This window comes from Fundulus heteroclitus, chromosome 11 (assembly GCF_011125445.2).
Source record: "Fundulus heteroclitus isolate FHET01 chromosome 11, MU-UCD_Fhet_4.1, whole genome shotgun sequence".
Classification (NCBI taxonomy): domain Eukaryota; kingdom Metazoa; phylum Chordata; class Actinopteri; order Cyprinodontiformes; family Fundulidae; genus Fundulus; species Fundulus heteroclitus.
In genome coordinates, this window is record NC_046371.1 from 35,583,967 (window position 1) to 35,598,490 (window position 14,524).

Genomic DNA, 14,524 nt, shown 5'->3' on the forward strand with positions numbered 1-14,524 from the left:
GCTGACAGAGCCTAAACAAACATAAACATGGGAGGCCATTCGCACACTCACAGCGTTTAATTCTGGTGCAGTGAGGGCAGGACGTTTCTGTTGGCTGTTAGTGCAGCCGGCACATGATGCATGGTGTATTATGACGAGACATTAGCCTGTGCACACACACCCATAACAATGAAAGTGCCACGTTATGACATCAGGATAGACGCAATTCATTTCCTGGGGAGTCCAGCACAATAGCGTGGCAGAGACGGATCTATGGGAAGTGCAAGCTTAGTCGTCTGGGCCATTATTCTTTTGTAATGGCTGCCGCATGCTGCACTGGATCTGGCTCTTTATGTTAAATGGCGCAGTCCTGTGTGAAATGGGCGCCTTTGTGTGTACTTGTTTGCTCACCTGAGAGCGACGCTGCCATGCTTGCATCTGTTCCGTACATCTCCGATTCGCTCTATTGATTTTTCTCCAGTGTGTTTACTCACACATCAAGCCACATTTGGACAGCCGATAACACATGGAGCACAGCATACTGACCATCGCATGAGCGCTTCAGCATACGTCAGCCTGCGTTCCCCCCTAATTGGCTACTAAGCCTCTTAAGCAGCCACAACCGCTTGAGTGGTGTAAGCTGGCCTGAATAAACAGCACAGACCGTACAAGCCATCATAGCCTCAGATGGTCTACATTACACCTATAAACATAGGGAGTAGCTTTAAAGGTTAATGAGCTCACTGTCTGAATGCACACACGCACATACACATCCCCCACAGGGAACATTGAGCAAGGTGTGGCTCTCCATGTGCCCAGGGGGCTCCCTACTACAGAGAGGAGACACAAATCAGGAAGGCAAAAGTGCCACAACAGCAAGATGGCTCAGGAGCAGAGAACGAGCCCGAGGGAGTGCAAACAGACACCCATAGGCTGAAAAGCAGAAAACACGACAAAGATCAATACTCTGTGATATGAAACCCGAGTCTCAGAGCTGTTTTGACACGTTATCTTTAATGTGGTTGATAGAATAAAAAAGTCCAAGCAGTGCAAGCAGCTCCAAGGTTCTTTGAGATCCTCTCCTAAAAATGAAATAGACATAAAAGAATGATGCAGCAGCCCCTCACTTGGTGATCTGTTAATTTGGGGGTTTCACACAGTCTGCTGTTGTCCTGCTATAACCTTCCTGCAATTCCTACTATAACTATGCTTTAATCTACAACAATAAGGTAAAACTGCTGCCATGTTCAGAATCTGCTCGGTGTGTTAGGATCTGCCTTCAGGATCCCCTCTATAGCCTCCATCAATAATGCCGATTGCCTGAACCAACGCCTACCTGCATGAGAAAAAACATAAAAAGAACACTTTGCATCTCGTCTTGTCAGTCCAAACTCATACCATACCAGGTCATACCAGGCTCTACAAAATTCACCTACAGTGCCTTGCAAATTATACATACATTTAAGTCCAAAAATATTCATACTCCTGGCAGATTTTAAATGCATGCTTATTCAATCAAAATGTCAGTCTCTGATTGAAAATACAACAGGCATCTCCTACAGGATGATAAGAACATGCAATACCGGTAATAAAAGCTCACCTTTTATTTCTATTTTATTAGAACTTACGGTATCTTGAGAATTATTTAATAGCCAGTTGAAAATCTTTATTTGGCATTATAGCAGATAAACAGCAAACAGGCTTAAAATGGAGGCAAGGACTTTAACTTTAATCCATAACAGGATTACTAGCTACGTTTACATGGAAAAAAGTACTGTGTTTTTTGGACTATAAGGCACACTTAAAATACTTAAATCTTCTCAAAAATGTATGGCTTATAGTCCGACGCGTCTTATATATGATTAAAGTTGTGCTTACTGACCGATTTTATGTGGTACAATGCGCACAAAAAAATTTCAAAATGTGCATGTACTTCACTCCGCTCAATGGATATTCGGAGCATTACGGTACACTGTGTTACCACCTGATCGGACCCCTGAGCTGTCTACAAGATTGTCTGACTGTAATGTCGAAGCTAGAAGTGCTTTAATGTAAAGGCCCCCACATGTAGTTCACTCCGCGGAGGGCCATGTGTACTCGAGACGTACTCAAGGCGTACTCTGTGTGATACAGGTACGTGTCACACCATAAATTTATCGGAGGCAATAAGTCTTTGCATCAAACTGTTTTATATGTGACACTGAGATTGATAACCTGAGCTGTTCCAAGCAGGCGGTTGCAAGGACGTGTGGCATCACAGTCCCTCTCTGTTCTCACTGACAGGTGGGAGCCTGCTGGAAAGGAAACAGCTCTAGGTGCTCAGCTAGCTAATCACACATTTTACCATCCATCACGCCGCTTCGTTCCACTGGCAGAAAGTGTGGCAATTGTAGGAATTTGCCACAAGAAATGTAGGCAACAGTACACTCGACTATGAAGGGAAAAACGTCCGCAGAGAGTGAACGTGGGAGCCTTTAGAGTGGTTATATTCTGAACTCCAAGTCTTTGATAATGGAAGGCCTTTTAAACCTAAATCCGAGTATGAAATGTTGTTAATAATATGGAAACACAGTCTAAAGCAGTGGTTCTCAACCTCTTTTCTTTAGAGCCCCATTCTTGTGTCTGCAAAGGTAAATGTTCCTGAATCGTCATTCTTAGGCACAAATATGGGAGCACGATCACACGCATAACAAAGAAAAAATAACTCACTGTATAATTCTTCTGTAATAAATATTGCATAACTTCTCAAACACCTGAACTTTTCATACCTCTGCATAGAAATCAAAAAAGCAATCATTCAGGATGATTTCCCTTGAATGGTTAAACTCTGAAAATGTATTTTCAATATTTCTGTTCACCACCACATACACTGTGCTCTGTAAACACTTCAGCAAACAGAACGTTTGTTGATGCCTAAAGGTTCTGTCCTCTACTGGATCCAAAGAATCCGCCTCGTTTTACAGTTGAAGCTTGTTACGTTCACTGTTTTAGTAAGTTCAGGTTACACAAATACATTTGTACATGTTGTCATCCATAGAAAGAAAACCTAAATCAACCAACAGGCCAGACCTGAAACAGTGGCGCCTCCAGAAACCTTTCATAGGGGTGGCCAGATGGGGCCACTTAAACTTTTGGGGTGGCACACTGAAACTAAAAGCCATACTTTCAGGATTTTATTCTACTGCTGTGGTAAACATCCCTGTAGAAACTACAAGAAAGACTTAAGTAAACGCCTACTAACATCTTTTGGTTTGTTTGATTTTTAATGTTACTAATAATCTAATGTGCATAGACCAATAACAGTATATTTTGAGTTGAACAACAATTACGTTTTGTGTAATGATATTAGGAATAAGGTGTACATTTATTAATTTATTGAAAAACAAAACAATTACTAGGGGAAAGTAGATACTGGCAGATACAAATAAAAGCATGATAGAAGGTCTAGAAGAGCGGCTGCCTTGCTGGCTGTGCATCATGGGATGAAATGCTAAACTACAATTTACACTGTGCCACCCCACATTGCCAGTGGAGTGGCCAGTGTGGTGGCCAGGACATGGCATAGGGGGTGGGGGGGGGGGGGGGGGGGGGCATGGTCACCCCTGGTCGCGCCACTGACCTGAAAGAAAATTCTGTTCTGCAATTGAGATTTTATTCAGAACTTAATCATTGGAAAAGGTTGCAGAAGCAACCAACTATCAGCAATATGAGATGATTTATTCCTCAGTGTTTTTGAGAATTCTTTTAACAAAATTATTTCCAACTTCTGGAAATCTATTTTTCACACTTGGATTGCAGAGATTCCAGACAGTACCACAAGGAAATATTAGCCCCATATGAATGTATTTTGTTTTTTCCTTTTCCATAGTGAACAAAGACAATCTGAGTAGATAAACACTACAGTTTTTAAATAATGATGATATTTATTAACAGAAAATAAAACCCATTCAAAGCTGACTCTATATAGAAATATAGTCATCTCACATATTTTATTCTATTTTTGTTTGATTACAGATAGATGTGTAGAACCAATAAAGCCCTTAAATAGAACCTGTCTGACAACATGAAGTAGACAACATGGTGTTAAAAATCAAGACATTGTGGCTCATTTAGAGGAATTTGGCAACAGCTAACAAATTCACTGACACCTATCAGCCTGTAAAGGGCATCATTGCCATTTATGGTGTCTAAGGGTTTGGGACTCCAACAAACCACAGTGGGAGCCATGATCCACAAATGGAGACAATACGGAACATCCAACAATAACAAAAAGCCTGGGCAAAAATGGCATTCATGGGTGGCCAGGACTACTGCTGTAAAATAGAACAAACAGTTCTATTATGTGGGGAAAAATATTCTGTGGACGGAGACACAAATGGAACTTTTGCAATTATGAGTATGGCCTCAAACAGAAAAACAGTGAAAAATAACATCATACCTATGGTCAAACATGGTGGTGGTGGTGGGATGGTCTTGTGCTGCTTTGTTTAGAGGACCTGGATGACTTTCAATAGTCATGAATTTTGCTCTCTACCAGGAAAGCCTTCAGTTTGTGTCAGTTCAAGCTCACTTGGGTTCTGAGGCAGGACAATGATCAGAGGGACTGCAACAAGTCCACCTCTGAATATAATTAAAGTTTTGGAGTGGCCCTGTGACTCCAGTCTGGAGTTAAATTTGATTGAGATGCGTGGATGGCTTTAAACAGGCCATTCCTGCTTGTAAAACCTTGCATGCTGCAGAATAAAAACTGCTCTGCAACACAAGAGTGACAAATAAATGAAAAACAAGAGACATTTGTGAAGGAGACAATGTATAAAACATCACAAAGTGCAGCCCTATTCTAATTTATTTAGATGTTTAGTTTAAATTGTGTGCTTTCAGTAAGATAGGAGAGTCACAGAGAAAATGTATCGTCTGGCAGACGGCGAAGATCTCAGCAGGAAGTACTCTGCTCAGGGTTGATAAGAACCGCAGGGTAATAAGCCTCATCTAGCAATGACTGATCAAAATGTGCATCCAGCCAGAATAAAGCTGGATATGGCACATAATCTGGAAGCATACAACTCTGACATTTCTGAAAAATTTCAGAACCTGTTGTGACTTATGGCTGTTTGCACTATGAGAACATTTTCTCTGTCTTGTAGCAAATATAAGGTGAAGGTAATCTACATAGTCCTCTCGAAGGCAGGCTCCAGATAAATTCCTCAGGCCCCCATTTCATTATGGCAGTTTCTGGCTATAAGCAGAATTCAGGGCTTAATCCAAAGTACTTAAAAATCCTCAGTTACTCACTCAGCAACTAAATTCTGAACTTTCATAAATGCAGCAGCAGCAGCTGCTAATAGAAAGTACAGAGCAATTGTCATGATGGTTTGTGTTAGATACCCAGGATCCAGTTTCAATATATCACACCTCTGAGGTTCAGCATTAACTTTTAACTTGAACATTACGAGACAGGTTGAAACCACCCAAAGCTTTTGGCAGTGTTTTTTTTTTTTTTTTTTTTTAATGCTAGCATTTGAAGATGAGACTTACTTTTGACGTTCAGGTACATGGACTTGCTAACATCGGCCCCAACATCGTTGCTGACCCTACAAAGGTAGAAGCCGCTGTCCTCCTCCAGCACATGCTTGATAAGTAGAGAGCCATTCACCAGAACTTCGATCCGAAAGCCAGAGTTCAGAGCGATGGGTTTGAACTGAGGGACCCCAGCACCTATCAGAGAAATCAGAGCAGGAAAGTAGATGGTGTTAGCTTGACCTATGCAACTGCAAAAAGGGAACTAAAAGTGAGTAAACTTTTCTTGAAATTAGTGTATTTGTCCTTGATTTGAGCAGGTAAATAAGATGATCTGCCAAAGGATGAAGAATGAGTATTTCTACACTCTAAAATAACATAATTACATACATTCACTTGAAATAAGATGATGGAAATCAGTTGTTCCTATTTTAAGTGTAAAACTCTTATTCCATTCGCAGATCATCTTATTTACCAGCTCAAATCAAGGGCAAATAAACTACTTTCAAGAGAAAATTATTTACATTTAATTCCCTTTTTACAGTGGCAAAGAAAACAATTTTTGTTTTGCAAATGTATGGGAATCATTTAGATACATTGTACAGTGCTTATTCTTTTTCTACGATTTGCCAAAACCTCACAGTTCAATGTATTTAAATGGTATTTTATGTGATACAGCCAATGCAAATTAGTGTGTATTTGTGAATAGGAGGGAAAAATGCATGGTTTAGTGATATTTTTACTATTAGTAAAATCTGGAACATGAATATTGATCACCCCTGAGTCAATTCCTTGGCTAAGCATCAACTATTGCTGCAAATACAGCTTGAAACAGACCCTAGCAAGTCTTGGGGGTCTCTACCAGCTTAGCTCAACCAATATTTTGCCAATTTTTCTTTGCTATATAGCTGAACCTTAGTCAGCCTCAATTGAGAGTGTCATTTAAAAGCAAATTTCAAACTACGCATTAGATTCTCAATTGCATTTGAGTTTGGACTTTGACTAGGCCATTCTAACACATAAATATGATTTGATATACACCATTTCACTGGACCTCTTTCTGTATGTTTAGGGTAGCTGTCCTGCTTCAGTCTTTTCCAGCCTCTACCATATTTTCTTCCAGTTTGTCCAGAATTTATCTCCATCCGTCTTCCCACCTAGCCTCTTTGTCCTTGCTGAAGAACAGCATCACCACAGTATGATGTTACCACCATGTTTTACAGTGATGGTGACGTGTTTAGAATGATGTGCAATCATAGCTTTCCATCTCAAATAATGTTTTCCAGGAGATGGAAACGATCAATTTTCTCATTCCACCATTGCACCTTCTTCCACATGCTTGCTTTATTCAAGTGCAACATAAAACCAGAGCTAGAATGGAATGGTTTTGATCTAAGCATATTCACGTTTGAATATGGTCCAATCAAAGTCCAGACCTAAACCCAGATAAGACTCCATAGTTAGAGTTGAAATACTCTCCATTGTATCTGACTGAGCTTGAGATATGTTGCATAGGAAATGTCAGCCTCTAAATGTGCAGATTATATTTTTAGACGTTTGCCCTCCTATTCATAATTATGTTTTCAGTTTGTGTTGATCTATGACAAATAATCCAAATTAAACACATGAAAGTTGGTGGTTCAAACTAATGAAAATGTGAACAACTTTGAGTAGTTTGCATCACTAAAGCAGTAACAGTTCTTTTGTTTTGGAACAAATACGTCAAAAGTCAAAATGGGATCATGTGAAGTTGTTTGGTAGAAATATTTAGCATGCCTGGAGCCCTTACTGACACCCATCTTTCTCCTGTGTAACCCCTTAAGGTTGTAAACATATCTAAGTTGTACTGGCATTGACAAAAATCTTCTCTATGGATGCTTATTAAAATTATATAATATTAAACTAATATGTTGTGAAAAAAATCATTTTGAGTATTTAAGCTCCATGAAACAACTTCCTTAATCTACCTAGAGACAAATACACTTGATCCTTTTTTTGTGTTTGCTTACCTTTCGAGTACTCCCATTGGATAGTAGGAACTGGATAGCCTTCAGCGGAGCAGTTAAGGATCACTGCCTTTCCATAGATGGCATCCTGGTCCTTTGGTTGCACCACAAATTTAGGAGGAACTAAAAGTAAAACAGCTTTCAGATTATTGTTACTTAAATGGGGTTTACCTTTGGATTGTGAGGTAACTGAAAGCAAAATTTATGCACTTCTACTGCCTGCACCTTCTTATCACATCTGCACTCTCTCCCCAACCCATCTCCCAACCTCTTCACCTCGAACGATGAGCTGACTCTGGTGTTCCACGGCTGCAGCTTGGTTGCGGGCGATGCAGGTGTAATTGCCATTGTGGGCCAAGGTGAGGTTAGAGATGCGCAGTGAGCTGGTGAAATCTATGTTGTCTATGGTGACGCCCAGGCTGGCCGGAATAGGTCGGCCATCCTTCTGCCAGGTGATGAAGACGGGTTGGTCTCCAGACATGACAACACAGGGGATGAAGACTCGCTGGCCGATGGAAAACCGGGGAAACTCAAACGGGTGGATGGTGGGTGGGACTGTGAAAAAGACATGCTCATTCATTTCCCTGCAGGCGCGTGGTTTACATGTTGTTCAGTGAAGTTTAACATCAGGACATTTTTACATTTCTCTCTTTATCAACCGATTGGGATTTTGCAGCAATGAAAAATGCAGAAGAAATATTCTATCACTTCTCTCCATGTGGAAAATCTCTCTAACAACATGCGCACAACATTGACTATGTTTTTTGCTCTCTGGGGACACTGCAGCCATCGTGAGAACCAAATCCTTTAGAAAATTAATGATTTAAAATAGCATTGAAATAAGCAGCACTTCAGCGCTTATTTAATTCACAACAAAATAGGCATAATAGGCTCCTGGGGATTCCCTCTCAGAAGCGGAGGAATGCTAAGCAGCCGAGAGGCAAATTAGCCGAGGTGGAATCGCAGTGTAGCTTTTGCCTACGCTGTGTGATTTTCCCCCTTCTCACACTCGTTAGCTCGTCAAGGCCCGCCATAGAGAAGGAGGGGCTGGGTTTACCCACCCGATGTTTCAAATTATGCAGCGTCATTGAGGAAAGAGAGCCATCTGAGGTTATCATCATCTGACTGTGCTCAGCACCGGTGCATATTCAGATGAGCTCCAGATGAACTGGCTGGCTGGGATGATGGAGACGGAGCTTAGCTATCAGTGAAATGTATGTTGCGCTGAAAGGTTGAACTGCAGAGATCAGCCACAGTGTATCATTTTATTCTGTGTATATGGTATATTATAAATGTGAAGATACCCAATGTTTGCGCTCAAAGAGCCTAAAGAAAAAAAAAATAACATCTGATATAGGTTATAACATATACAAAACATATAAAAAGGATGATCATATAATGCTGCTAGGGAAATGGCAAAGTTATGGTATAAGAGGAGGAGATCTGTCCAGGTCAGTTATAGGAAGCAATTCAGAAAGAAAACTTTGTTGTGTACAAACAAACAATACTAGAGCTAGAGCTACTGAAAGTTTTATACAGTGTTCTATGAGGTTTAATGGTGGGACCAGTGTTGTTAATTTTAAATATTAAAAAGTTGCCAAACTACTGCAATTCACCCTGCTAATGGATGATAAACGATGCTGATGATGATGTTTATACTTTTCTAATTTGATTGATAGATTGATTGATATTATTTCAGTGTCATGCACCATAGGTACCAAGCACTGAGCTATATAATACACTGGAGAGCTGATTTAGCCGAAAAACTGAAGTCACTGGCCGCCATCTTGCTCTTCCCTACTCTCACAGAATCCCATAGGATTTGGTTGCAACAACAAGCAGTTTTCTGGCTGTGTGAAAACGTTTCACAGGTAATTCTACAGTCAGTGGATGTACTAACACTATACACTACTAGGAAATTAGGTGCTGAAATATCTTGCATGTTATTAATATTAAATGCATAAATGTATATATAAATATGTGTATATGTATATATGCATATATATATATAAACATATGTAAATATATGTTTTTGTATATTGTTATTTATATATTTATAAATGTTAAACATATATATTTAAATGAATAAAATGCAAAATATTTCAGCACATGACTTTCTCAGTACTTGATAGTTTTAGAACATAACATAAAAGTATATGGCATTTGACATTTTAAAAGTCTTAAGCCCCCCTGAACATGAGAAAATCCTCGTTATTCGATGCTGTAGCACACATATTCCCTAGTTACTGGGGGGAAATAGGGAGTACCAATATGGCGGCTGGTGGCTTCAAAGCGACTCGTTCAAACAGACGGTGATTAGCACTCCAGTGTATTATATAGCTCAGTGGTACCAAGCCCTAGCCTCGTGAGACCATTCTGATCTCGCGAGCTTTCAAGGTTTCACTCGCAGATCAGTCTGGCCAGCGCCATAGAGATTGAAAGCAAATCTATCTGGCGGCGTCAGGTTAACCAAGCCCATGTGGGCTTATAAGACACCACACACAAAAACACACAAAACAAAATGGCCACATACAAGTAACAGGCGCTATAAAAATTTAAATAAATCTTTAAATGTCTATACTTAAGGATATAGCCCTCGTTGTCTTCTATCCCACGCTTTATAAATAAAAGTGGCAAATACAAAGATATACATGTCATACATCCAACTAAGAATTTTATGCTCAGCTAGCCAAAATACATCTGCATTACTTCTAATTTTACATTGAAATAAGGAAAATCTCATATAGAAAACTATGTTAGAAGTAACATATACCTTACATCAAATAAAAAATGTCAAAGTTGTAGTAATGTATAAGATGTAGTAGGTTGGGTTTCATTACAAAATCTGTTCAGCTATTTTCTACTTCCACATTTCAGTATTCATAAAAAATCATAAGAATTGCAAATAAAGTTAATCATAGGGAGTCCAAAATGCCCTTATGACAGTTTGACTTGAGACTTGGTAGATTTTAAAATATTTTAAATGATGTATGAAGCAAGACATAACTTATTCCCCTTAAAATATTCCTATATTTTATTCGTTTAATCTTTTTTGTAATTGAAACAAATTTGTTTTCATTTACATCACCAAGCTTTAGATATTCATTGAAAATAGAGGAACTATTCATGACCTCAGAGGCAAATTTGTTTTCAAAAGCCTCCTGTGAACAATACACTATGTTTATTTTAAAGAAGGGAATCTATGGATCAGTTTGAGTACTAAAAAAAAAAGATCTGAAACATTAACTTATTTAAACATAAATTTGAGAAGCAATGTTTTGTTTAGATTTTATTGAGATAGTTTTTAGCCTTGGTTTTGAAAAGGGGCTTATTCTGAAATACAGATAAAGATCTTCCATCTTGCAAATCCTTTTTAGAACTGGTGCTTCAGCCTTAAATCTTTTTCAGGTTGTGTGTGATCAGTCTGCAGAGGAATATGCAACGTTTGGGACATTATGATGGTGTATTTATGGCTTTGCTTCATCATTGCTGTAATGGATTATAACATATGTATGCACATACAGCCAATGGCCTATATGACACCACTGGTATTCATTGTGATGCACATAGCTGTTGGTGCAATAACAACAGCATCACAATATTTTTTAATTAGCTCAGCCTGACAATCCAACTGTGTGACTTTACAACTGTAACGTGTTACCGCTGAATAGTGATCAGACTGGGAGTGGCTGGGTGGGGGGAGGTCTTACCTTTCACAGTAACATAGACGCTCTGGTGAGTGGACAGCTGAGGCTGCACCAGCACGTTGCACGTGTATTCTCCTTCGTCCACATCCTTCTGCACATCAAACAGCTTCAGCGTGCCATTGTTCTCGAAGGCTCGCTGCCGGTGGTTGTATGGCAGCAAATTGGAGTCCTTGTACCACTTGATGGAATAGTAAGGGTAGCCAATGACACGGCAGTGGATGTACATGTCCCGCCCAGCAATGGCAGTGAGGTTTTTCATTGGTCTGATGCTGGCAGGCCCTTGAGGACACATTGGAGAGACAACTCTCTTAAAATGATTTTGAGGCTTGGGGGTTGGCTGAATGACAGCTGTGCCGTGTTGTGTTTGTTCTTAAGGCAGCACAAAGTTTACACGCCTTGTTCATTTTCAGAGCAACAAAACAGAATGCTGACCACAAAGGGGGTTCCAGAATGCCTCATTAAGTTTTCTTGAAGGGATTAAAAAGGTCTCAAACTCAACAGGATACGTAATTACTTTGGTTTTCTTTCTTTATACCAAATGTTGTTTTCAACCACGTTCTTCATGGAAAATGTTGCTCACTGAGTTTGAAGTCTTACTTTTGACTTAAGCCCTTTAATATAATTTGATTGTTATTCTAGTTTTACAACCACAGATTCATTTGTGATCCTCATATTACAAAGGGTACCTAATATCAACACAATTTTCTTTCTGTGATAATAAAGCTACCTGCAACATGCCTCTTGGTGAAATAAACAGCTGCAAAAGAAATTTAGCCACCCCATTGTGAAATTTATGAAATGTAAATTTCTGTTGGAAATTATATTTTATTTGCTGAAAGAAGTGTATGTATGAATATAAATATGAATTCAACTTTGTCCCTTATGATATCCAGCAGCAATCTTGTTTTTACTGCATAGCTTAATGCTTCAATGAGACATTCCATCTTTCTTCATCGTCCATCTGACAGTACAATACATATATTTAAAAGTGACTTCAAATGTGACCATTATTATCTATGTTTTTAGTACTCAATCCAAATTTATGGGAGTGTAATAAATTCTTGTGGCACAAGAAGTTGTAATATCAAAAAGCTGTGACATTTGTTGTCGAAATGAAGTCCGTCCAACAAAGCTTAATCTAGTTGCTGTGTGAATAAGAATCAGTCTCAGATATTATGAGGCCAGAATTTGCAGGGCTCGCTAATAAGACTCTCATTTTGACATAAGAGAAAAAATTGTGACAAACTGAAAGAGTGTCTGAATGATTTATAAGCATCATAATAAAACATTGCTGTACATGGGGTCTGGCCAAGAACAGCAAATTTAGTGTCTTATTGCTCTTTTTCATTACTACCTGTTTGTCTCAAGTCGACTTGGCAACCCAACAGCCAAGCTCTGACTGTCTTTTGTCATCTACCAGTGTTCAAAATATGCTCAGTTGCTGTTGCATTTTTTTTTTTTTTTTAAAGAGCAGAGTTTAATTCTTGTCATGGAGTCACTCCTGTGACTCAAACAGTAACACCAATCCCTAGACAATCAGAGACAGCACTCTTCTGCTGTAACAAAGAAATTTGAATTAATTGTTTTCCGCAAAATATTTTGAAAAGCTCATGCAGTCTTGTTATTGTGAACCCAATATTCAGCTTTTTCTTTGTCTTGTAAACTGAATGTATTGTGACACCCCCAGTTTATTTATGTTAACATTCTATGTACAATATAGCAGCTTAAAATGTAGGTGAAAAAACCTCTCAGACATTATGGTTGCAAATCATATATGTCGACTTTTGTTTTATCTTCAATTTGTATTTTCTCTCATTTTGGCACTATATGTAAAAAATGAATCTTGAATATTGAGTTGTACTTCTTAAATTTCTCAAACCTTAAATATCAGGTAATTACCCCTAAAACAATGGACAATTGTGCAAAATCCAGAGGATTAACCTCTTTAGCCATAAAATCTACATGAACAAATTATACCCCTCAGTCTAAACACCTACCCATAGCTTTCTGCAACAGTTAAAAAAAAATGATTTTACACCAGTCACATACTTTCTTTTTTTATATGCATTTATTTCTATATAAAGAAATTCCTTTTATCAAAACACTACAGACAGTACATGATTTCCAGTTAAACGTTAATGCTAGTGGTAAATTTACTAAAATTTACCACCTAATAAAAACTACCAGTACTTGTTTGGGACGAAGAGTGGTATTGGAAAAGGTTTTCGGTGAAACCAATATTCCTACTTCTTCTAAAGAATAAGACCCAAATCCCTTCAACAAACCTAGTGAGGTATTCCTTCAGCTTCTGCACATCTTGGTTTTTTAAAAGTTGAATTGAAACAGAACTTTTCAAGACACTATGTGTGTATGTGATGATGTGCTGGAAGAGTTGATCTGACAAGCACCTCTTACGTTTATTCGCGCCTGGTAGGAAACCGTCCCTGCCGAGTTGTTGCAGATGCAGCGGTACACCCCTCCATCAGGGACCTGGGTCTGAGTGATGTTGAGATGGCTGACCACGTGACCTTCGGCGTTGGTGTAGTAGGAGATACGGTGCCTGCTGTCCCGGATCACGGGCTCATCATCCAGAGTCCATGTTACCCTGGGCTCCGGCGTTCCCTTCACCGTGCATGACAGTGACACAAACTCATTCACGTTGTAGACCTTCTCGCTGAATGAAGCCAGGATCTTTGGGGTGCCATCTGGATAGAGAAGGGATTTAAATATAGTCACCTGGTTTTTCATTAATGAGTTAATTTAACATTACTAGAAAGCCTAATTCGAAGTTTCTACACAACATATTCTTGTGAAAGTTCAAGGGACAGGTCCCTACAACACTGAACTATTTATTCAAAACAACAAATTGTGATAGTGTTAGAGTCAAAAGTTCATAGAGGTTGCAAGCAGAGATTCCACATTCACAAATTGATACAAACTCTCAAGCACCCATTTATCACTTTGAGTTCTGACCTTCCAGTATCACTTGAACAAAGTCCTGGGCAGACATCTTCCCATGCCTGGCAAAGCATTGATACGCTCCCCCATCGCTCTTGGCCATGCCAGCCATGACCAGATTCTCTCTGTTTTGGCCTGTCATGCGGACACTGTTGCTGGGGTAAATGAGCTCTCCATTGCGGTACCAGGATAGTTGATACTCCTCGGAGCCAGTTACACTGCAGGTCAGGGAAACCTGGCTTCCCACGCTGCCCTTCACCTTCCGTGGACTCACCGTCACCTTCAGGGGCTCTGTTTTACAGGGAGGTAATCAGTGATCAATGGCATTACAATGTTAGCAAGGTCGAGAAAGAGGCA

The 14,524-nt window shown here is 39.4% G+C and overlaps 1 protein-coding gene across 2 annotated transcripts in view; it reads right to left on the reverse strand.

Moving 5' to 3' along the window:
* dscama (Down syndrome cell adhesion molecule a) overlaps positions 1-14,524 on the reverse strand; it is a 129,693-nt gene that overhangs the window by 33,678 nt on the left and 81,491 nt on the right. For both annotated transcript variants that reach the window (XM_012865221.3, XM_012865219.3), the window contains exons 6-11: positions 14,183-14,458; positions 13,618-13,914; positions 11,213-11,488; positions 7,779-8,057; positions 7,506-7,625; positions 5,515-5,694 (exon numbers count right to left, since the gene is read on the reverse strand). In XM_012865221.3, coding sequence (XP_012720675.1) covers positions 5,515-5,694; positions 7,506-7,625; positions 7,779-8,057; positions 11,213-11,488; positions 13,618-13,914; positions 14,183-14,458 — 1,428 coding nt within the window. The remainder of the gene's footprint in view (positions 1-5,514; positions 5,695-7,505; positions 7,626-7,778; positions 8,058-11,212; positions 11,489-13,617; positions 13,915-14,182; positions 14,459-14,524) is intronic.